Source organism: Canis lupus, chromosome 21 (assembly GCF_011100685.1).
Source record: "Canis lupus familiaris isolate Mischka breed German Shepherd chromosome 21, alternate assembly UU_Cfam_GSD_1.0, whole genome shotgun sequence".
Taxonomy (NCBI): Eukaryota; Metazoa; Chordata; class Mammalia; order Carnivora; family Canidae; genus Canis; species Canis lupus.
The window spans coordinates 23712571-23739228 of NC_049242.1; the positions used below are offsets into that span (position 1 = coordinate 23712571).

Sequence of the window (26658 nt, forward strand, 5' to 3'; positions counted from 1 at the left end):
CATCCCTCCTCCCATTTCTTCTTCCCTTCCATTTATGTATCCCTTCTTTCCTTCCCTCTCTCCTTCTCTTTTTCCTTCCATCATCCAATTCCTCCCTTCTTTCCTCCTATAGCCTGTGAAGTCTAAAGGATCAAGAGATTTCTTAACAAGTGTCTTAAAAACTTTTCAGTTTGCTGTCTTAGAACCTATTCGAGATATATTTTAGTTCTAGGCATGGAACATAAAATGAACTCTGGCCTTAGTAGAACTTTCTACTAAGAGAGAAAAGGCCACGGAGAGGAGAGAATCCATGGATATCATTAGCAGAAGCTGTCCTTTGTCGTTTGCTCCCAGGATAGAAAGATCACACTCTGCAGCTCAGAAATTAGCATAATCCTACTCCAAGGACACCAGAAATAGGTAAAAATTACTTTTAGATCAGCCCCTTGTTCCTTTTTTTTTTTTTTCAGCCCCTTGTTCCTAATGGGTATGTGAAAACCAATTCCCACATCATTCCCCCACTCACCTCCCCACTAAGTGGCTGCAACAAATACTTTTGCCCCCCCCCAGCCCCTTTAGTCTCATACTCCAAAACGAAAGAACCTGAACTGAATTCAGTATCAGTCTCTTACCCTGCCAGGAAAGCTAAGGAGTAGGAGTTGTTCTTGGAAACAAATGCTGAGCGATGCGTCTGCGTCATCTTGCCTCGGGAAGGTTCTTCATTCTCTGAATCTGAGAGGCGTGCAGGACACTGGTAGGAGACAAGAGAGACAACACTGTCTATTTGGTGTGCCCATGGAATCTCCCATAGCTATTGTTTCACAGCTATTATAGGTCATTTCTCTCTGAGCACCCATGTTTCTAACTGCCTTTTGGAGATCCCAATATGAGTATCTCAAACATAGCTCAAACTTGATATATCCAAAATTCAATTCACTATTTTCTTCTCTAAGCTCTGCTATCAATCCAGCTAGAAGCCTCAATGTCACCTCTTGACTCTTACCTTTCCTTTCCTCAAAGTCATAATAACATTGTATGGAGGTTTTGAATACACACAATACTTTGTGATATTATATTAATGCTTAATATCAAGCCCAAAGAAGAGATTATTTGTCTTCTACAGGTGGCAAACTGAGGCTCAGAATAGTTAATTTGCCTAGGACTGTAGAGTTAATAAGTAGCAAACACCAGTACTTAAATCCAGAGTGTCCGTCTCCAAGCTGCCTCCATGCTAGTTCTACCCCATTCTACTCCTAAAATGTCTTTCAGATCTAACTCTTCCCATGTATACTCACTGTCAATGCCTTTCCTTAGAGTCTCATCCTCTTTTGCCTGGACTGTTGCAATAAACTACTTACTGGTCTTGCTCTCTTTAGCCTTTCTTCCCTCTATTCCTACCATACTATCAAGCACACAGATATAAGCCTATTACTCCCCAGCTTAATTGCTGGTGACTTCAGGATAAGAAACACCTCAGCATGATACAATAATCTTCATAAACTAGACCCACCTTCTTTCATAATTTTACTCTCATCAGTTCCCACAAAGGAAACTCCTTGAGCTCTAACACAAATTACTTTCTACTCTACATGTACCATCATAGCCTTTCAAAGTCTACTCTCCTGGACATGCTATTCCCTTTGCCTAAAACCCCTATTCCATATTCTCTGCCTAAAAAGTACTCATTGGCCCTTCAGGAGCAACCTTTTTTGTGTATTTTTTTATTGAGGTTCGATTTGCCAATGGATTTACCTCAAAGATACAGATGCAGTGAAACGGCAGGACACCTGCACCCCAATATTTATACCAGCAATGTCCATCCACAATAGCCAAACTGTGGAAGGAGCCTCAGTGTCCATTGAAAGATGAATGGATAAGGAAGATGTGGTCTATATACACAATGGAATATTACTCAGCCATTAGAAATGACAAATACCCACCATTTGCTTCAACGTGGATAGAACTGGAGGGTATTATCCTTCAGGGGCATCTTAAATGCCACTTTCTCTGCAAGGGCTTCTAAATAATCTCAGAGTCAACTTTTCCCATCTTGTAAATACTCATTCAGTTACCTTCATTTTATTTTAGATACTCTTTTTTGAGTCTTTCAATTTACATTTGAAGTTTCTTTATATGCACTTAGAAAAGAAGTCTCAAAGGATAGTTGCCAAAATGTTCATAACGGTTATCTCTAAGTTGTTGGATGATGAGCAATTTTTCACCTTTTCTTTGCTATGTCTCTAATTATTATATCAAATTGTTTTCTAACAATTCACACTCTTATTGATATTAACTGTACCATAACAAATCATAGTGAGTTATCATATCCATTTTATTTTCACTCCAAACTAATAACAAGAGATGGTAATAACTTCTTCTAGAGTAAGTACTTTCCTTCCTCCATTTGAATTCAACTTGATTAACATGTATTAAACACCTGTGATATACACGATACTGTAGGAGATTTTAAATAGCTAAGACACATTTCCCTTACTCAACCAACTCTAAAATCTAGCAGAGAAACACAAATACGCAACCATAACATCAGGAAGAGTAAAATAAATCCTGTAAAACCTACAAAGTTGGAAGGGGAGAGAGTAGATAATAGGAATGAAGAAATAAGTAAGGAATCCCTATGGGTTCCAGGAAGGTGACAGCTTTTGAACTGGGCATGGACAGATGAATAGCCTTTCAACAGGTAAGCAGGGTGGCATTTCAATTAGATGAAAATGCAAGAGCAAAGACTCTAAGGAGGAAAAGCATAAAGTTATATATTTGCGGGGAAGCAAATAGCTCTGTTCTCAGGATCTTGGGGTATGAGCAACGATGGGAAGATCAGTTAGAGCAATACTAAAGAACTGAATGTTGGGGTTAAGAATTCTAGTTTAATCCCATAGGAAATGGGGAATTACCAAGTCTTTTGGGGCAGGAAAGTAAAATGATTACTTCGAGGCAGGAAAGTAAAATGATTAGTTCGAGCTCTAATCATAATGCTCTCTATATAAAATACAATCCTTCAGCTCGCTTTCCACTGAGTCTCTCTCTGAGCCTCTCTTTGGTCCTGATTCATATGTAGTCTTGGCTGAACTTAATGAAATTATTTTTCCAATACCAAAAACCCTTAACACATATTTAAGGCAAAATCAGAGCCATTTAAAAGTCCCCAAAAAGACAAAAGCAAACAGAGAAAGAGGCAAAATCACAAAAATCTAAAACTTTCAGTGTTCATAAGGACAGATTTTATTCGATCTGTTTTTGCATATAAAATTTTGTGAAACTTGGGGCACCTGGGTGGCTCAGTGGTTGAGCATCTGCCTTTGGCTCAGGTCGTGATCCTGGAGTCCTGGGATTGAGTCCAGCATCAGGCTCCCCACAGAGAGCCTGCTTCTCCCTCTGCCTCTGTCTCTGAGTCTCTTTCTGTGTCTCTCATGAGTAAATAAAATCTTTACAAAAAAAAAAAAAAATTGTGAAACTGGCTATTATCAAAGAAAAAAAAGTCTGAGGATTTATACTTCCTGATTTCTTTTAAGATTACAATTACGTTACAATCTTTTTAAAATTACAAAACATAGTTGATTTCTATGTCAAAGCTGGTGGTGGCAAAAGAAAGAGTAATTAGAGCAATTTCCTGGCCTTGACATGAATTAATACTAAAGATCATTTCCTGGAGGAAACCTGGATCTGGCAAGGCTAAAAACAGCAGGTTCTTTCTATCAAAGGACCACAGTGAAAGGAAAGCTCTCTTTGTCAAGATCAGTTTGTCCTAAAGAGAAAGGTCCTTCTGGGCCATTTTGCCTAACGGCTCTAAAGGACAGTCCTGTTGGGAGGGAAGAGGCAGAGCTGCAGTTTAGAGATTACAAACCATAGTTGGGCCTATTAGTCAGACAACATACCGTATGCACAAGACTATCATATGTTACTCTTGCCTTCCTAGCTTAACTGCATGCTCTTCAGTCTTTTTCCTTTTGTAGTTCCCAATGAACAGAGCAGTTAAGAGTACATAAGCATTTCATGTTTGTTAAACTGAATCTTTTAGAAGGGTGAAACCCTCCAAAATGCAAGTGATTACTTTTATATTTTTTTTTCAAGTGATTACTTTTAATAAGAATTAAATACAATGATTATTTTTATTATAACTGGGATCAAAAATGCACATGCATGTTGACAGCAGCAAATACCATCCAATTCAAGAAAGCTTAAATAATTTCATTTCCTGAAGTTCAGGAAAAATGCCTTTGCAAAGAGTAAAGCAAAAGCACAGTGAATTAAGTAACCTGGCCCAAAGTGCACAGTTACAATGCTGGGACTGGTTTAAGAGGCAGACTCCTGGTACAGAGATTTTGTTTTCCACTATTCTATGTTGTGTGTCTTATATATAAAGCTTTATTAATCCCAGATAATTAGAAAGTTCACCCAAAATACTAACAAGTTTAAATCACAAACTATTTTAAAAGATTATGACTCTAAAGATATCTTAAGTACACATAACAAGCAATAGAAAATGTCTGATCCAATACAAGGTATTAAAGAAAAAAAACTCAATTACAATTATCCATTTGAGCATCCAGTGGGCCTTCCAAAAGTGCTCTCTTACATACATTACATATACCACTTACAATCTTTTCCAGGAATTTGCTTGGTAAATAAGTAATGAAAAAAATTCAGGCAAGATTTGGCAAGATTAGAAGTCTAATTCAGGTTAGTTTAAACTAAGAAATATAATATTGACACCTATCTATTGACACCTAGCACTGTGCTGCTTAAGGCATTTAAAAGAATAAAGGGAAATCAAATACAAGCTTTAAGGAAACCTACTTGAGGATATAAGATGTAAAAAACTCAAACATCAAATAACACAAGTCAAAATGACAACATATGTATAAAATTTCCACAAGTAGTGTTCTACACTAGGTATTTCCACTCAGTCACCTTTTCCCCCCAACTGTTCCTTTACTCTTTCCACCCAAGTCTATTGTCCCATTTGTGAATCATTTTCTTCAGCTCTCATCTGGATGCTAAGTTCTTCACTACTCTTAAGACTACACAGTCAGTGACTGTTACTGGTTTCATAGCTCACCAACATAAATTTTTATATCCATGTCACCTGTGCTAATGACTGATTTAAGCCAGATGTCCAACAAAACGATGATCTACTTACATGTTCCAGATCTGTCTTCAGTACTAATGGCTCATCTCTCTTTTTCTGGTCATCCATTTTCCTTTTGCCTGTTTCCATATCCTCTGATAACAGCTTGTGGATTTGATCTTCAGAGGTTTTCTCCTCTTGTAACTTTTCCTCTCTCAGCTAAAAATACAAATCACACCAGAAAGAAGAGTTTTAGGCAACGGCAGACTTCAAAACATCTTTTACTCAGTAGTCTATCAGAACAAACAGATCACACGGCAGTTTATTTTTCTTATTAGATACAAAGCCCTCTTAACTTTTAATTACTTTTTAATGCTTTTACTTGGCTCTTCCTGTACATATGCTGCAAGGCTTAATATTTAAATGCTCTGCATTCTTGAGCAGTATAAAATGATAAAAGCTATGTTAATATACATAATCAAAAAATAAGATTTATTCACTGAGCCAAAAAAGGCTGAACCTAAACTTTCCTTATTCCCATAAACCAGATATAGTTGCATTAAGTCAGGCAGAGCCAAGATGTAAGCCACGAAAGGCCAAGAAGCTGAGTTAGGCAAGACAGGTCCTCATCCTATAGCCAACTGAAAAAAATATTACAGTTCTAATGTTCTGCAATTTATGCTATTATCTTGTGGTCCAGAGGGTAGGTTAAAATACATGGTTTGACCATAGGCTACACAAAAGGGCATGTCATTTCTAGAATATAGAGAGGCAGAGCAGCAAAAAGAGAACAAGTTTTAGCATTATAAGAATTGCTATTACTTATTGAACTCTTAGGTGTCAGGTGCTGAGCTAAGCACTATCCATACATTATCCCATGTGAGAAAAGTAAGTTTTTGGAATTAGGTAATGTGTTCAAATTCACAGAGCCACAGAAATCAAATCTAGGCTTATCTCAGTAGTTCTCACCTGAAGATGATTTTACTTCCCAAGTACATCTAACAATGACTGGAGACACCTTTGGTTGTCACAACTGAGGGCATGGGTGTGTATACTACTGTCAGACAGTAGGTGGTGGCCAGGGATTGCTACTAAACCTCCTAAATTCAACAACAACAACAACAACAACACACAGACACACACACACAGATGTTGCTATTTTTTTAAAAACCATTACATTTCCTATTTTATATATTTAGCGTCATTTTGTTTAGTGCTTACTAGCATTACATACTATGCCCTCTGGTCTTTTTAGTGTTTTAAAATGTATCTTCCTGCCCCTAATACTGTTTATTGCTGCTCTCAAAATTTTTGACAATGAACTTTAACAACAACTATGGCTGGTGAAGCCACTTTGCCATTGCAACATTGAGTCTCTAACACACTATAATCTTATCACAGCTAAAAATTAACAAAATTGAAAAACCCATATATGCATTTAAATCTTCACATGAGGGCAGCCCAGGTGGCTCAGCGGTTTGGCGCTGCCTTCGGCCTGGGGTGTGGTCCTGGGGACCCAGGATCGAGTCCCGCGTCGGGCTCCCTATGTGGGGCCTGCTTCTCCCTCTGCCTGTGTCTCTGCCTCTCACTTTGTGTCTCTCTTTAATAAATAAATAAATAAAATATTTTTTAAAAAATAAATATATCTTCACATGAATCATGTTTGTGTCTTCTCTATACTAGGTTCTGCATAAGTTTTGTTTTGGGTTTTTTTTTTTTTTTTTTTGTCCTTTTTGATAGTTTTTAATAAGGACTTGAAAACTTGGTCTCTAGGAAAGAGGTTTCATATTCAGGGAAAATGCCTCGGGGAGTGTCCAAAAATAGCATATAAACTTGAAAAAGCTGCACTGTACTGAATTCTTTCTTGTGCCAGGCACTACGTTTATAGAGCTATCTTCACTTAAACATTAAGGGTTCTGTGTATATCCATCATTATCATTTTATAGACACAAAAATTAACACTCAGCAGCTAAAAGTCACAGAGATTGAATACTAAAGGGCTTTGATTTTAAAGCAAACCACTGGCTTCAGATACCAGGGCTTCACAAACTCAGCTACCTTTGGGCCACATGATTCTATGCTATGGGGGAGCTGAACAGAGTCTGAGAAGAAGCTCATGCATAAATATCTTATTTGGGAGCATGAGTTGAGGACAGAGTAACACAACGAGGTAAAAAGCCAATAAAAGTGGTGTGACAGTCCAGTAATTGGCTACAGAGGACAATATGAGAAACTACATGAAATGCATCTCAAGACTGAGTCTGAGGTGAGAAAAAGGGAAGCACAAATCTACTGACTCCTCTCTTTGATGAAATTTTGCTTCACCGGGTGTTAAATACCCTTCACATTGGCTTGTACAACTTGAGGAAGTTCCCATGGTAGGCACTGCCACCGCACTAACAGAGAAGCCTTAATGCTAACAGCAAGAGGCAGGCAGTAGGAGCTAAATAAGATCTCAGGCTGCCCCAAAGTGAAGCTGCCCACTATTATAAGTGGAATGATTTTTACTGCTTCCATTCTTAGATGCTAATTATTAGAGAAAAACTATTAACTTCTGTACATTCATCTCATACTCAGTCACACTACCAAGAAATCCCAGGTAATTTTTTCCTGAAGATAACATGTTTTCACTAGTTTTTTTTTTTTTTTTAAGATGTTATTTATTTATTTGAGACAGAGAGTGCGTGAGCATGCACAAGTGTAGTGGAGAGCAGAGGAATGATAAGACTCCCTGCTGAGCAGGGAGCCTGCCTCGAGGGCTCAATACCAGGAACCTGATGCTGATATCATGACCTGAGCCAAAGTCAGCCATGTAACCAACTGAGCCACTCAGGTGTCCCCTTCACTAGTTTTGAAGTGAAGGGGGCACCAAAATTTGTTTATCCACTCAAGAGTTGGACATTTGTGCTGTATTTAGTTTGGGGATATTATGAATAAAGCTGCTAAAAACATTTATGTCTTTTTGTGGACAGATGTTTTATTTTGCTTGGCTAAACAGCTACAAGTGGAATTGCTGGGTCATATAGTAAGTATATGTTTAAAATTATAAAGCAATTGTCAAAATGTTTCCCATCATGGTCATACAATTTTATACTCCCACTGGCAATGCATGAGAGTTTTAGCTGATTCACAGTCTCATATTTATTCTCACTCTTGGATCATTAGCCTTTTAATTTTAGCCATCCTAGAGGATTTAGGGGCTATCCCATTGTGGCCTTAATAACAATTTCCCTGCTAGCCAATTATGTTGAGCATTTTTTCATGTGCTTAGAAGTATATCTTCTTTTGTGAACTGTCTAGTCAAACTTTTCACTCTTATTATTATTATTTTTTTACCTTATTACTTGGTAGGTGCAAGAGTTCTTTACAAATTCTGGACATAAGTCCATTGTTGGAGACACATTTTGAGACTGTTTTCTCACACTTGTTTTGGCTGTTTATTTCCCTAATTAATAGGTGAAAAGTTTTAACTCTGATAAAGTCCAATGTACCAATTTTTTCTTCTGTGATTAGGATTTTTTGTGTTCCTGTCTAGAAGATCTTTACCTACCCTAAAGTCAAAAATTATTTTTCTTCTATGTTTTCTTCTGCATAGTTTTAGCTTTTAAATTCAGTCTATGACCTGTTTTGAACTAATTTTCTATATATTGTATAGAGATCAAGATTCACAGGATACTCAGTATGTTCCAGCACCACTGATGAAAAGGCCATTCTTTTGCCACTGAATTACTTTTGTGCCTTTATGAACAGCAGTTGACTATCTATGAGTGGGTTTATTCCAGGACTATATTCTATTCTATTCCACTGGTCTATATGTCTTTTCCTTAGGCCAATACTATATTGCCTGAATGACTAGCCTTATAGCAATCCTTGAAAGCTATAATTGTAATTGCTTTATTTGTAATGGCCTCCAGTAATAGCATTCATTATTCACAAACAACATAATCCTCCATGTAGAACACCCACTAGAATCTACAAAAAAAACTACTAGAACTACTAAATGAATTTTAGCAAGATTATAGGGTAGAATAGCAAAATATAAAAATTAATTAATTATATTTTCATTTACTTGCATGAACAATCAAAAATGAAAATTTTAAAATATCATTTAAGATAACATAAAAATGTGAAATACTTAAGATAAATCTGACAAAAGATGTGGAAACGGAAAACCACAAGCATTGTTGACAGAAATTAAAGAAGATCTAAAAAAACAGGATATATCATGTTAATGGCTCTGAAGACTCAATATTATTGAGATGCCAATTCCCCCCAAATTGATCTATAGATTCAATGCAATCCCAATCAAAATCCCAGAAGGCTTTTTTTGTAGGAATTGGCAGGCTGATACTAAAATTCAGATGCATATATAGAGAAGGAAGAATAGCCAAAATAACTTTGAAAAAGAACAATCTGGAGAATTAACAGTTAGATTTCAAGACTTGTTATAAAGCTACAATAATCAATCAAAACAGCATGGTATTGGTAAAAAATAATCAATGGTAGAGATAGAAAATAGAGTTTAGAAGTAAATCAACAAATATATAGAAAACTGATTTTTGACAAAGGTGCAAAGGCAATCCAGAGGAGAAAGGATAGTTTTTTCAACAGACAAACCAGAACTTAATATCCATATGCACGAAAAGGAGCTTGGATCTATACTCACAATACAGATAAAAATTCACTTGAAATGGATCATAGACCTAAACGTAAAGCCTAAAACTGTGAAACTTCCTGGAGAAAACATAGGAGAAAATCTCTGTGAACTTGGGCTGGCCAAAAAATTCTTAAATATAATACCAAAGTACAATCTACAAAGAAAGAAAACTTATAAACTGTCTTTTATGAAAGTTAAAAGCTCCTGCTCTTCAAGAGACTCTAAGAGAATGAAAACACTGACACAGCCTGGGAGAAAAACATGTGCAAAGCATATATCTGATAAAAGATTTGCTTTTAGAATATACAAAGATCACTTAAAATTCAACAGCAAGAAAGTACAGGACCAACGTTAAAAACAAGGCAAAAGATCTGAACAGACATTAAGCCAAAAAAAAAAAAAAGAACATATAGAAAGCAGCTAAACACATGAAAAGATGTTCAACATCATTAGTTGTTAGGGAAATGCAAATTTTAAAACCACAATGAGATACCACTACACACCAATTAGAATTGCTAAAATTAAAAAGACTAACCATACCAAATGTTGGTGAAGATCAAGGGAAACCAGAACTTTCATACATTATTGGCAGGAACTAAAATAGTAAAGCCACTTTGGAAAAGTCTGGCAGTTTTTAAAAAACCAAAACACACATCCACCATATGATCCAGCCATTTTACATCTAACTATTTACCTAAGAGAAAAAGAAATATCTATACAACGGCATACATGAATGTTCATAGCAGCTTTATTTGCAATGGCCAAGAACTGGAAATAACCCAAATGTCTATCAATGGCATGGAAGGTAAACAGATTGTGACATATTTATACAATGAAATACTACTTGGCAATAAAAAAAATATTGCCAAGTAGTATTGCATTGATACATGCAACAAAGTGAACATATCTCAACATAATTATGCTGAGTAAAAAGCCAAACAGGAAAAAGAGATACACTGGACTCCATCCAAATTAAAAACTTTGTACAAAGGACATTATCAATAAAGTAAAAAGACAACCTACAGAGTGGGAGAAAATATTTGCAAGTCATATAACTGATAAGGATTTAATATTCAAAATACATAAAGAGCTCCTACAAGTCAACAACAAAAAGATAACCCAATTCAAAATTAAGCAAAGGACTTGAATAGATATTTCTCCAAAGAAGAGATTATCAATAAGCACACGACAAGGTGCCCAACATCATTATTCATTAGGGAAATGCAAATCAAAATCATTATGGGATATCTATTAGAATGACAATCATAAAAACATTTTTAAAGAAAAAAGAAAATAACAAGTGCCAACAAGAAGTTGGAGAAATTGGAGCTCTCAAACATTGCTGTTAGGAATGTAAAATGGTGCAGCTGCTGTGGAAAAATCTGACAATTTCTCAAAAAATTAAACATACAATTATCTATATGACCCAGTAATGCTACTCCTAGGTATATACCCCCCCCCAAAAAAAAAACCCTGAAAATAAAAACTCAAAAACAAATACTTGTACTGTTATTGCAGCATTATTCGCAACTGCCAAAAAAGTGAGACCAACCCAAGCGTTCAAGAGATGAATGGATAAATAAGATGTGATATGTCCATACAATGGCATATTACTCAGCCCCTAGGGTAAGAAGAAATGAAGTACTAAAACATACAACAGTGTAGACAAGCCTTAAAAACACTATGCTATGTGAGATAAGCCAGACCAAAAGGATAAATATTTTGTGATTCCATTTACATAACTAGAATAGGCAAACCTAAAGAAATAGGAAGCTAGGTTAGAGGTTACCAGGGGTTAGGGGGATGGAAAAATGGGAAGCTATTGATTAATGGGTAGAGAGCTTGTGTTTGGAGTAATGAAAAAAATTTTGGAAAAAGATAGCACTGATGGTTGCACTGTGAGTATACTTAAGGATACTGAAGTGTACACTTTAAAATGGTTAAAATGGCAAATTTTATGTTACATATATTTTATAGCATTTAAAAACTTTAAGTGCCATATAATCTATTCTGTAAGTATCATGAAGTTCCAGCTAGCTTTCTACCCTCTTAGATACTACAATAAATGTCTTGCAATGACAGGTTCAGTCAAGGCAATATTCTAGTAGCAGGACTCAACTGATCTTCTGGTCAGAATCAGGTAAATGAATTTTCCACTAACAGCTAAACACAGAGCCAAACAAAATTCCTAGCCACGGGGCAATATTCCATAAATGGAACGGGCTACTGAGCTCATTAGATTCTTAAACCCTACTCATGCAAGGGCAAAAATGCCTGTACAATATTTGTAGCTAACTCACATGTCTTGAACAATACTCATTTCACCATGAAAAATTCATTAACTTCAAAACTGTAGAATCTAGGTATTCAGTATATAGGCATTAATTTTATTGTTCTTTCCATTTTTATATTTGTTTAATATTACAAAAATTAAAAATTTAGACATCATTTCTAACATCTGTTATGTAGTTAACAAGCCTCAGGTGCTGGATGATTATAGAAATAACAGAAGGGCATATCAGAGCCTATGAAGTGAAGGTTCTGATTATAGTCTTTTGAGTACTACATAACCACTCCAAAGTGTGTATTTCCTATGAGTACTTCAAATGTTAACGAGCCAAGCTTAGAGATGAAAATAAAACACCTATATGTACCACACTGTTTCAAATGAAATATTTTCAAGTATATTTCATAACATCCAGAAAGTACTTCTATCATGGATTTTTAAAATAAATTACTTGCATCAAGTTACTTGTTTTCAAATCTCTTCGCCCTCAGACACCAGGAGCTTCTTTTTTTTTTTTTTTTTTTTTTTTTCAGGAGCTTCTTTTGAAGAGGATCATGGAACTGTGTCCTATTCATCCTTGATTTCCCCTCTCCTGCTTGAGTTCTAGACTAGGATCTGTGTTCAGAAAGTTCAGTTGCACAAATAATTACAGAGCACTAAAGTCTATGTGTCAGGCATATTTTTATCCTGGAGGACATAGCCGTGATCAAAAACGACAAAGTTTTTTGCATTGGGCTTACATTCTAGTAGAATGCAATTGAGGTGAATAATAAGGTTGGGCTAAACAATTTTTAAAAGGTCCTTCCAATAAATATTCTCTATGATACAAACTGTATTGTTATGGTGACCATACTGGCCCCCATGCTTTGGGGGAGCTTCTCTCAATTCCAACAACAAAAGTTAACCAATGAACTTGACATGAACACAGGGCTGGTGGGAGGACTGCTGCCTGATGGCACTTAAAGGAGAAGAAGCTCATTCATCCATAATTTCTTCATTTTCTTATCTAAATGGTACAATAGTCCACTGACCAATGACAGACTACAGAAATAGTTTGTGACAGTTGTAGGACAATACAGTTTCTTGGTATTTCATTCACCTGCCTCCTACCAACATCCGACAACAAATTTTTGCTATAAAATATGATGATGGATGATATACGAAAACATTCAGCAAATTATATGAGTTACACACATTTAACTCATTTTCTACATTTTTTAGTTATCTCTGGGCCAAAGGGTCTCAAACTAGGGCCCAAGACCCCAAAGACATTCACAAAGGTGGTAATGGGAATCTTTATTTTCAACAATCTAACAAATCATATACTATAGCCCATAAAGTTGTATCCACTAAATATCACCATCTCAATAAATGGGTTGAACACATTTTTGTTCATGTCTAGGGCTTATTCTATAATAGTAGGTTAAAAATAGTTTAAATTCTTATGGAGGTTATGAAAGAAATACAAACTGATAAAGTAGGAGTATAATACCGCTGCTTCAGAACCATTACTTCAAGCATGATGAAATAGTGTCAGAACATTTTAATGTACTTTGGTATCTAGAGCAGCCAATGCTTTGTATCTTCTAGCTGGTTCCTAGACTCCCATTTGATACTAAGAGTTACCACTTCTAAAGGGTCTAACTAAAAAAAATAAAAAATAAAAAATCAATAAAGGGTCTAACTGGTGATTATTGCTGATGCTGCCACACACACACACACACACACACACACACGAGTTTTGTTTTTTTTTTTAAGATTTTATTTATTTATTCATAGACACAGAGAGAGAGGGGCAGAGACACAGACAGAGGGAGAAGCAGGCTCCACACAGGGAGCCCGATGTGGGACTCGATCCCAGGTCTCCAGGATCACACCCCAGGCTGCAGGCGGCGCCAAACCACTGCGCCACCGGGGCTGCCCTCCCACACACACACAGTTTTGGGTAAACTAGGACTACCTGCAGTTTCCATTTCACAGCATCCCGAATCATAGCAAATGATCTCCTGCATACAAGGCTGAAGCCCTGATTTTTACTTGAGCAATCTCATAAATAACACCAAAGCAATTGATTTGCTCTTGTGATTCTTACTAAATTTTAGATATATATTGATGATACTGTTCTCCCTTCACTTTAATTCTCAAATACCTTTCAATTTAAATATTATGTTTAGAATTAGGCACATATAAATATTTATGCCAAGAGAATATTTTACAAATTTTTTCCTTTATGTAATATGGTGTTTAAAATTACTTCAATATAGGTTTTACATACATTATGCAGAAATGCATATAAAATTAATTGCAGGCATTTAAGTTTACACATAAATTGAACCAGCAGATAATCTAAAAGTCATATGTTTAGTTGCCAAGCTAAGAGACTAAATGAACAGGAGGGAACTCACATATGAGAAGCAGAAAGAAAGATCTCTAAGTATCAATTATGAAAAGGCAAAGACAGGCCTTCTTCACTGTCCAAAGTTCAAGAAAATTTCAATTCATTTGGTTCATACCACTAATTTTCCAGCTTCCAACTGACTTTTTGAGAGTCAGTTACTGCTTACTCAAACAAACAAACAAATGGCAGTAATGGGGGGGAGGTGGTTACTTTGTGCTAGATTTTTCAGAATTTCAAATTTTAAATAATAATTATCCTTATACATGGATGTGCCAGGCACTATTTCACAATAACCCTATAAGCTAGGTACTATGATGTCTATTTTACAGATGAAGAACTAAAACATAGAGAGACTAACAAACTTGCCCAAATTCACATGCAGAGCCAAAATCTGAACTCAGCTAGCTCTTACTCATTATAAAATAATGTCGTTTAGCATAGTGTAAAATATCCACACATCTTTATTGTGACCTTTAGAACACATGCATTTTTTTTCAGTTTAAGATAAACAAAAACAATGAGTCTTAGATGTAAGCAGCAGCAAATGAGACTTTAAACTCCCATTTGTATCCAGAAAAATATAACCAAGCTTGCAATTCCACTGAAAGCAGATTACCTGTGAATCTTCAGACAATTTGGCAAGAGATGAGAAATTTTAAAAATTAGGGAAATTTTTCCAAAATTGTGGAATCTTTTTAATATCATTTTTAAAAGTTGTTTCTCATTCTTGAATGGTTTTGGCTTTAAGGAATATATCGGCATGCATGTGATATATTATAGAGATATTTTCTCTCTTTCTATATAATCATTAAAAACGTCAGCGAAGGGGCACCTGGTTGGCTCAGTCGGTTAAGCGTCTCCCTTCAGCTCTGGTCATGATCCCAGGGTCCTGGGATCGAGCAGTGGGTTCCCTGCTCAGCTGGGAGCCTGCTTCTCCCTCTCCCTCTGCCTGATGCTCTCCCTGCTTGTGTGCTCTCTCTCTCTCTGTCAAATAAATAAATAAAATCTTTAAAAAATATTGGCATAATTTAAATTTATTGATATGGAAAGTTTCACATGATATGCTGAATAAAACAAACAGTAAAAATGGCTTGTATAGTGCAATTCCAAATTATTTTGTGAAAAATCTTAAGCTTAAACATTTAATGTGATTATTAGATGGCAGGATTACTGGTAATCTTCCCTTTCTTCTTTAAATCTTTTCATTACCTGAACTTCTTCCCTTTTTACAATTCTGCTCACTTTTATAAGCAGGAAGTTTTTTAAAATTTATTAAAAGCTTCACTAATCAGATATTTTTACAAAATAAAATTTTTTTTTATTTTTAAGAGTTTTGTAACAAGAGTTGCAACTGTTCTATAAAATTCCCTAGTTTGGCTTTCATAAGTAGCACTGAAATGATTTTAAACTATTCTCTAAACCATGAAAACTATTATACTAATACAATAATCTTATAACTACTTACTGATCCTCTCTCCTCACAAATCAAAGAGACAAGGAAAGATAGCACATTGCAGAAATCACTTAATAGCCTACTATTATAATTACATTTGATTAGGCGTTGAATTTCCCAAAGGTTATTTTCTTTGAAAAGCCGTAAGTTGATAAAGTTGCTCCCAACCTTGTCTGAATAGTTGCAAATGGCAAAAGAAGAAAACAACCAGGTTTAACATTTTTAGATTTTCAGCAACAGCTAATTGTTCTTCCCTCAGGCAGTCAAAATGACAATTTATTGTTTTGAGGGTTTTTCCTTCTTAGTACCATATAGCTTACCTTCTCTTAAAGATGTACTATGAGATATCATATTTGTTTTATGGCTCTAGAAACAGGCACATCAGCACCTGCCAAAAGCAGGCATTTCCTCAAAGATTACACAATAATATTTCAGAGGAATAAGAAAAAAAGAACAAATATTGGAGAAAAAGAACACTAGAAATCTTAAAACATATCTAGTTCTATTGTAAGCCAGCTATACATCCCTACACAAGTCATTTATCTTAAAAGGAGGAGCTCTGAAACTAAATGATCAACCAATCAATTCAATCAGCATTCAATGAAAACCTATGTCCAAGATACTACAGTAAACTGCCTCTACTCCCTTCCCATCCATGATTTCTCTTTCTGCAGTTACAGTCTGGAAGTAAATGATCCTCCTTCTGATATATCATCAGATCAATAGTAGCCTAACACTACATCACCATGCCTACTGACCTGACTTCATCTCATCACATAGGTATTTTATCATTTCACATTATCACGAAAAGGAAGAGTACAGTACAATGAGATATTTTAAGAGACCATGTTCACAGAACTTTTATTATAGTATACTGTTAAAATTGTTCTATTTTATTATTAGTTATAATTGTTAATCTCTTACTGTGCCTGATTTATAAATTAAGCTTTATCATAAGTATGTATGCGCAGGAAAAAAAAAACCTCGCACTATATACAGAATTTGGTACCATCCACAGTTTCAGGCATCCACTGGGGGTCATGGAACATATACCCCAGACATCAGTAGGGATGCCTGTATCTTACATGCAGTAGAGAGTTAAACTAAACAAACAGATCCATCTTGAAAGACTTTACAATCTAATAGGAAAAAAAATTTTAAAGAACAGTCTGTTGCTTCTGCAGTGTGACAGAATATATATCAAACTTTCTAGGTAAATATAAGCTTTAAAAATAAGTAGATTTTCAAAAGGGGGAGGGATAAGGCCAGTCCAACATTTAGTTCATGATGCACTGCATAGCCAAATAGATTTAAATGAAATGTTCTAGTTTTTTTTTTTTTTTAAGATTTAATTTATTTATTTGAGAGAGAGAGAAAGCATGAGCAGGGAAGAGGGACAGAGGGAGAAGCAGGCTCCTCAGTGAGCAGGAAAACCCAACATGGGGCTCGATCCCAGGATCCTGGGATCATGACCTGAGCCAAAAGCAGATACTTAACCAACTGCGCCACCCAGGTGCCCCATGAAATGTTCTAGTTTTAATTAAGTGCATTATATTTTAAGTTCATGGCATAAAGATAATAAAAGAGACTTTAAAGATACATCCTTTCAAAAACAATTAGGTCCTCAAAGTTTACTTACCTTTAAAAAATTTCTTCACAAAAGTTAGCATCTGCCTTATGGAGACATTATTCACTTCAGTAACCCATTGACCATATCTGATTACCCTGTGCTCTGGCTAAGGACTAAGAACTGCATGCTTACTACTTGAATAATTCAGCCAGCAATGGGGAGAAAATACTCCTCAAAAACGAACCAGTAGAGCAGGAGAAAAAAGAAAATGGATAGGTCAGTAAACCAATTCAGAGTAAGTCTAAACCACTCATGTGACCCACAGAATTATCAAAAGCAGTTCATCTTTCCCACTACAGAAACCAGGGAGATAAGCAGTCTAGAAGTAGAAGCTATTTTTTCCCTCTACTTTCAAACTTTCAGAGTCCAATGCTTCAAAGAAGACAAACAAGAGCATGAGGATTATATGTTTCCTAACTCTAACATAAAGCAACTATTTAACCATGTGGTCAAAACTAAGCATCTAACAAACTATATAAGCAGAAAAAATAATGGTGTACAAAATAAGCTTAATCCAACCAATAAACAGAACTCAGAGATGAATCAATTTTTTCAAAAGACAAAAGTCACTAATAATCTCATATAAAATAGAAACATAAAAAGATAACAATATTGAAATAATTTCTTGCTAAAATTATTTTTTATTTCAACATTCACTGTAGACAAGAATATAACAAGAATATATATATCCATACATTTATACTCAATAGTGAATACAACAAAATTATTTCTTCAAATAATGTAACAAGCTAGAAGACACTGAGCACATGCTAATTTTCTCCTTCCACTTAAAAACCCCATAAAATGTCAGGGAAAGAAGTCAAGAGGTGCCTGGGTGGCTCAGTCAGTTAATAGTTCACCTCTTGATTTTGGCTCAGGTCATGATTTGTGGGATTGGGTTGTGGGATTGAGTTGTGGGATTGAGTCCTATGTCAGGCTCTGGCTCAGCACAGTCTGCTTGTCCCTCTCCCTTGTGCTTAGCCCCACCTTCTTCAATAAATAAACAGAAGTCAGAAACTTTTTTCAATAGAATACTCTACAACAGCACAGGGGAAAAAAATATGCCATTAGTAGTCAAGTTTACAAATGTTCAAAAGATGGAAGCGGTTTTCACAAAGATTATAAACAGGGGCACTTCGGTGGCTCAGTGGGTTAAGTGTCTGCCTTCAGCTCAGGTCATGAACCCAGGGTCCATTGAGATAGAGACCTGGGCCAGGCTCCCTGCTCAGCAGGGAGTCTGCTCTCCCTCTCCTTCTGCCTCTCCCCTGCTTGTGCACTCACTCTCTTGCTCTCCCTCTCAGATAAATAAAACCTTAAAAAAAAATAAAAAGACTGTAAATAAGCAATGCACAGAAAACGTATAAATGACCAGCAAGTATAAGATGCTCATCCTAGCTAGTAATCAGGGAAATATAAATGAAAACAAAGAGATATTACGATGCCTGGGTGGCTCAGCAGTGGTTGAGTGTCTGCTTTTGGCTTGGCGTGATCCCAGGGTCTGGGAATCAAGTCCCACATCAGGCTTCCTGCATGGAGCCTGCTTCTCCCTCTGCCTGTATCTCTGCCTCTCTATGTGTGTGTCTCTCATGAATAAATGAATAAAATCTTAAAAAAAAAAAAAAAGATTTAAAAAAAAAACCAAAGATATTATTTTTACCTGGCGGATTAGCAAAATACTAGAAATGATAGAAGTTTGGGAAGGATTTAAAGAAAGGGGACTCTTTTCCACTGTTGGTGACAAAATAAGTTGAAAAGGTCTTTTTAAAAGGCAATTTGTTAATATCCACCAAAATACAAAGTGTACATACCATTTGACCTTGAACTTTCACTTCTAGGAATCTACCTAAAGGAAGTATTTGCTCACATATGTTCAAGTGTATTCAGTACAGCATCTCTTTAAAACTGGTAGAAATTAGAAAAAACTTAAATGACTAATGATAATGGAATAGTTAAGTGAATTATGCCTCATCCATACTATGAAATATCAATCAGGATGAAAAAAATATCTGTATGAAAGTCTTACCTCCCACAACACACACACACACACACACACACACACACACACACATCATATATGGTTAGTAAAAAAAAAAAAAAAAGAGCAAACTACAGAATAGATCATATTACTCCTCAAAAATCCAAGCTTCTCTGAAGTATTTACCATCAGACTTAACACCCACAACTCCTCTTTGCGGTAGTCACCTCTTTGTCAATTCCCCTTATTCACAGAAAAACTTAGCACCTTACGTTTCTCTCCAACTACGTTATTGATCATTCCTGAAGATTTCAACATTAGTATACTCTCTCAGTTCCTTTACTTCCTCCTAAAGAAGTCTTTTCCTACTTCAGTTGTCTACTCCCTGATCATACTCTAAACCTCTTCCCATCCAGTAACTAAACTACCCCCCAGTCTCACTTTTAAGCCTCTCACATTTAGACCACCACTTCCCAGCTTTCCAGCTTCACTTATATACTAGTGACCCTACTTTTACAATTCTATCACCATCAAAACCTCAATCCACTGACCTTACCACACTTTCACTGTCCATTGTGTCCATCATCTCAATTCCCTCCTTAAATTACCTCCTTTAAAACCATGGTCCAAAACTAAACAACTTCCTTGTATACTTTTTTTTTTTTTTAAGATTTTATTTATTCATGAGAGACACAGAGAGAGGGGCAGAGACATAGGCAGAGGGAGAATCAGGCTCCCTGTGGGAGGGCACAGAGCCGATGTGGGACTTGATTCCAGGATCCGGGGACCTGAGCCAAAGGCAGATGCTCAACCACGGAGCCACCCAGGCATCTCCTTTGTATACTTTTTCCAGTCCACTGTATCACTCACTCTGTCATACTTCTAGCAACACCTAACCCTGCTTAAACCCAACACACTGCTTAATCCCAAAGTGCCCTAATTGGTCTTATTTCCATTCTTGTCCCATGAGTCACCAGACTTCTAGCTACCTACCCATTATCCATTTTTTCCTTTCTTTCCAAGAGAACCCAGATTTTACTTGGGAAGTTAGTAACCAGCCTAAAACACTCTGCTTCCCAGACTCCCTGGCAGCTAGAGATAGTCTATGACAGTGAACTATGAAGCACATGTGAAACCACTGGGTGGGACTTTGGGGAAAGATCTTTAAAAAAACTCCATTCAGCTGATACATGTCTTTCTTCTTCTACTTTCTGTCTAGATATGATTCTAGAGAAGGATCAGCCAACTCACAGTACAAGTAAATAGGCATAGTTGAAGAGGTCTAAATAGAAAGACAAAAGGAACTTGACTTCCTGATGTCATGAAGCTGCTGTATGTATCAGCTTTACATCTGGTTTTTGTTACTTGAGAAAAATAAATTTGTTTGGTGGGGGAATGGAGTAACTGGGTGATGGGCACTGAGGAGGGTACTTGATGGGATGAGCACTGGGTGTTACCCTATATGTTGGCAAATTGAATTTAAATTTAAAAATGTAAAAAAAAAAATAATTTGTTTGGGTTGTTATTTTTGGGTCTCTCTTATCCACAGTAAATACAATTCCTAACTCCTAGGCCCATTACTGTTTCTCCCTACACAGCAACCAGAGACCTTTTAAAAGTATGAGTCAGATCGTATTACTGGCTTCATATCACACTCAAATTTAGGTTCCTTAACAGCTCAACTAGGCCTTCTTTGATCTTGCCCTTCTATTTCTCCCAGCTCATGTCCTACCAAATCCCCATACCATCCTTCTACCCACCACTTGCACACACCAGCTCCAGCCACACTGTTCTTGAACAAGCCAAACTTGTTTCTGTCTCAGGATCTTTGCATTTTGCTCCTCTGCCTGGAAAACTCTTTCCTCATACCTTCATTTGGCTTGCTACTTCACTTCTTCCAGGTAGCAACTCAAACGTTATCTTCTCTGAGAGACCTTCTTGATTACTCTATCTAAAACAGTCTTTTTGTGTCTCCTCAAGTTCCCTCTCCATTACCCTGTAACTCTTCTGATCCTACTTTATTAATATATATTACATATCTGTTTGCTTATTTAATGTATTCTGCACTAGAATGGAATCTCCCTGGGCAAGGAACTTAGGTGTCTTCTTCAGCACCATATCCCCAATGCCTGGCACACAGTAAGGACACAAAAAATATCTGATGAATAAATGAATATACATTGTGATCTCATTTATACTGAAAAGACTAAAGCATGCACGTGTGTGTGTGTGCGTACACACATGCGTGTATAGGTATATAAAGGACCTAATATACACTAAATTGCTGAAACTAGTTAACTATGGTAAAGAGCATGAGAAATAAGGAAAAGAGGGACTTTTACATTTTGTTCTGCATATTCATACATTGTTTTTATCAAGAAAACAAAATTACCTATGGCATGTGGCAAGAAGAAACCTTTAAACATATTCAGAAATATAAATCCACACATAGAATCATAAAATTTAGAAATTCATAACACTAGCCATAGGTAAGAAGATCTATGACTACTAAGTAAATATCTTTGAAAAGTACTATAATTAGAAGAATAAAATTTCTTATTAAATTTTTGTAGCCCTCATAAAAGTTTTTCTGTCACTTAAACAAAATAAAATATACCAAACAAAAAGTGTATTAGTAGCATGTTATGCATCAAAATAGTAATGGTAAGTTGTATAAAACTAATTTCCACTTACCATCCCCTGCTGAGTAGAAACTTCTAAGGATATTCCTTCCCTAGATATTCAGCAAATAATTATATATTTACTTTGTTTTGTTTTAGAATATATGTACTCTAAGAGACACCTTTTTCTCTATCAAGTTCTCCATCCAAGTGTCTAGTGTCTTTTAATTTTTCTTTACAACTTTATCGAGGCATATTTTACATGTTATATAATTCATTCACCTCAAGTGTATGATTCAGGGACTTTTAGTAAATTTACCAAGCTGTGGAATACACCATAAATGAGTTTTAAAAATCTTCACTACTGCAATTAAATCACTCATGCCCATTTATTATTAACCCCCATTTCCACCCCCTACTTCAACCAACCATTAATCTCCAGTCTGTCTCCATCACATTTGTCTATTCTGGACATCCCCTATAAATGGAATTATACAATGTGTGGTCCCTTGTACCTCATTCTTTTCACTTAGCATCTTTTTGAGGTTCATCCAAGTGGTGGCATGTACCAGTAGTTCATTCTATTTTATTGTTTAATATTATTCTACTGTATAGATATGTCATATTAGTGCCTTTTGATTTTATGACATGAATTTCCATTTTCCAGGTGTACAATGGATGCCAGCAACTTGGGTACTTGGGAGTTGGGAGGAGGGAGCCATACATGTCACTTATTTAACTCAAATGACACAAATGAATGTTTTTCAAACCCAATCCAGTTTATATAAGGTGAGACTGTCCTAGCTTCGCTTAACATCATTCTGCCATTGGTCCCTTTTATATTATTATTATTATTTTTAAGATTTCATTTACTCATGAGAGACACACAGAGAGAGAGAGAGAGAGAGAGGGAGAGAGAGAGATGTGGGACTCGATCCCGGGTCTCCAGGATCAGGCTCTGGGCTGAAGGTGGCGCTAAACTGCTGAGCCACCTGGGCTGCCCTGCTATTGGTCCCTTTTAAAACCACTTTTCTATCCCTTCCTCCTAAAAGGAATAAAAGTACAGTTCCCCAAGGTTTCTTTCTCTCTCCCAAAACTTATAAAAACTTCTACTCTTACAATGCATTGTTTTACCTCCCTTTTTCTACCTCCAATTCCTTACTTTATCTTCAAGCTGATAGCTTTAAATTTTCCATATTCTCCAAGTTTGTAAAAAGGTTTATCAGAATTAATATCTGCAGATTCTAGAATTTTATTCAAGAGGAATCTGTGGTTTTTGTTTTTTTTTTTTTTTTTGGAATCTGTGGTTTTTTGATGTGGTCCCTAAAATGAATTTCTTCCTATGTAGAAAAAACTTTTATAAGTGATTTAAAAACCAAACAACCCTCACAATAGAATACAAAAGGAGTATGAGGACCCAAGTCAACATCTGACACTCTCATTTAAAAGAGAAAGTCGGGGCAGCCCCGGGTGGCAGTTTAGTGCTGCCTTCAGCCCAGGGTGTGACCCTGGAGAAGGGTATCAAGTCCCACATCAGGCTCCCTGTGAGGAGCCTGCTTGTGTCCCTGCCTCTCTTTCTCTGTGTACACACTCTCATGAATAAATAAATATTTAAAAAAAATAAAAACAAAAGAGAAAGTCAAAGAATGTATAGTAATTAAACAAAGTTTCTATTTTCTCTTTAACATGACCTTTTTAAACACTGATTTGTTCATTCAGTATAAAGTGTCGCAATAATGTTATTGTATTGCTTGTTTTATAACGTCCGATTCAAATTAGTGGATTATGTGCCTTTATAAAATATTAAATATCCATGCATCGAATAATTTACAAAGGTGGATAAGATATGGTGGTGAAGGGAAAGGGCTGGAGAAGGATGATACAAATCTTATACTTATTATCAGCCTTTTTGACATGTTAATTCTCTAAATGATTCGCAATTAGCTTGAAAACATTGAAAATAAGATGATGTGGACATAGCTAAAATCTTTCCCAGTAGTAAACATTCTCTACCTAGGAAGTTACTTACTACTCCTTTACTGTCCTAAGTTACAGTTCTTCTGCACTACATAACAGAGTAAAAGCAACAAAAGAGAATACCAGTTACATGTAATTAGAGGAAACTTGCAAGATAAGGAAAAATAATACAAGCTATTATTATGAGAGCTTAAATGTTGCCTTTTAGCCAACACTTAAATGCCAAGAATAGGGGCACTTAGGTAGTTCAGTGGGTTAAGGGTCCGACTTTTCAGTTTCAGCTCAGGTCAGGTTAAGATCTCATGGGTCTTGGGACTAGAGCCCTGCCCCTCTTACCCCCTTGTGCCAGGCTCCAGGCTCAGCAGGCAGTGTGCTTGAGATTTTCTCCCTCTGCCCCTCCCCACACTAGCGTGTGCATATGCACTGTGTTCTCTCTTTCTAAAATAAATTTAAATAAATAAATATATGCCAAGGATACGTCTCTTGGTGGCTAGTATTGTGGCAGGTATGAGACAGGCCAGGTGAACTACAGTTTCATCGTTGAAAGGACAGCTAAAAAGGGGTTCTTAGTTAAGGTTTATTCTGCTTCCGTTATAGCTATACTATAAGGTAGTATGGAGAAAGGCAATGCATCGTAAATTTTAAAAGCTCCCATTAAGTATTCTTTAATGTCATCCTTTCAATTTACTTTAAAAAAAAAATGAGTGTGTGATAATGTATATACTGTACCTTTCTCAGGCTTTCATATTCTTCACGAAGTTCCCCAGGCTTGCTTAATTTGATTGGTGCTCTGAATATAAACTCTGGAAGAAAGGGAAAACAAAACACTTTTTTTAACAGGAGTTTCTAGGAAAGAACCCAAAACCTTGTCCTACTGCTGTCCCCACATTATAAACTACATAAAAAACTGTGGTCATCTTAATTTGAAAATTCATAATAAATATTTATTAAAGGGTATAAATGAGGTACAGTTCTAAGCACTGAGAAGCACTGAACAAAGAAAGCCCTTGCTTTCATGGAGTTTACAATCTTACAGACAATAAACAAGTGTGTGCATAAAATACAACTGGTAGTACTAAGTGTTATGGAGGAAAACAAATATAGGATGAAAGAAAAAAATTATCTTATAAAGAATGGTCTGGAAAAGCCTCACTGATAAAGTAATATGTTAAGGGACCTTAAGAAAAAACTACATTTAAAGTTCTTAGTTCAGTGTTACCAAGTAGCATTTTAAATGAGCTGAAGTTTTACTCATAATGCTGTATTTTTCTATTTCTTTTTCAACATTGCCAGCAGAGTATTTTCCCTGCATACAACCTGTCAGTATTTTCAGTATGCAACCTGATTTTTTATCCTTAAAAGCCTCGTGGTTTTTACTGGCCTACAGGAACAAAGTCAAAAGTCTTCATTCAAGACTCTCCAGAGATGGATGACAACTTCATCCCAGTTTTGTCTTTTTCCAGCATTGGCTCTCCTAACCCTTGACTATCAAGTTACAATTGATACATACCATATATTTTAGACTTTCTATGCGGTTTACCCAGCTGACATTGTTTTTCCCCCTTATCTCTATATATTTTTAAATCTGAGATATCCAGGGCCACAGAAGCACATAACACATGTTGGCAATATAAATAGATGATAAAAATCTAAATTAAGAACAAGAATAAAAGATAAGTTCTAAAGGCTATCAACAAGGAGGAGTAAAGTACAGACTTCTGCTTCCTTAAAAGTACATGACACTTCTATATACCTCTATATACATGTAGTGATCAAAATACAGCATTAATTTTAAGACTTACTAAGTCTACAAGTACTAGAGAATTGTTAGACTCGCTGTGGGAAGGCAAACGTTCCACCACCTTCATTCACTTATAAAAAAAAAAGTCCTGTGCTCGCTTCGGCAGCACATATACTAAAAAAAAAGTCCTAATGAGTATTTTAATCATGTCCCTTAAGCACATTTCTAGTTATAGGCAAACAGTATTTAAAATCTGACGCTTTAATAGAGAAGGAAATAGAGAGAGGAACAAGAAAACCCTCAAGGCAAAAAAGTAATTTCAGTCCATTTATGGAGAACTTATTACATGTAAAATACTTCATATATATTTTTTCAGTGAATCTTCACAGAAACTTTATAAGATAGGTATTATACCCATTTTACAATAAGAAAATGAGACGATAATGACTTGCCCAAGGCCATAAAACTGTACATGGCAAAACCAAGAGAAAAGCATTAATAGAAATAAAGAGGGGGATCCCTGGGTGGCGCAGCGGTTTGGCGCCTGCCTTTGGCCCAGGGCGCGATCCTGGAGACCCGGGATCGAATCCCACGTCGGGCTCCCGATGCATGGAGCCTGCTTCTCCCTCTGCCTGTGTCTCTGCCTCTCTCTCTCTCTCTCTCTCTCTCTCTGTGACTATCATAAATAAATAAAAAATTTTAAAAAAAGAAAGAAAGAGGGAAATTACATAATAATTAAAAAGGCAACCCAAGCAAGAAGATATAATAATCATGAACTTGTATGAACATACACCACAGCAAAAACTAATAAGATTATAAGGAGATATGAAGAATTCCAAAACAATGAAAGAAAT

At 36.1% G+C, this 26658-nt stretch overlaps 1 protein-coding gene across 1 annotated transcript in view; it reads right to left on the minus strand.

The window, feature by feature from the left end:
• Window positions 1-26658, minus strand: part of RNF169 (ring finger protein 169) — an 81361-nt gene that overhangs the window by 24004 nt on the left and 30699 nt on the right. Inside the window, exons 2-4 of the mRNA XM_038568626.1 lie at window positions 24793-24866; window positions 5138-5284; window positions 612-730 (exon numbers count right to left, since the gene is read on the minus strand). Coding sequence (XP_038424554.1) covers window positions 612-730; window positions 5138-5284; window positions 24793-24866 — 340 coding nt within the window. The remainder of the gene's footprint in view (window positions 1-611; window positions 731-5137; window positions 5285-24792; window positions 24867-26658) is intronic.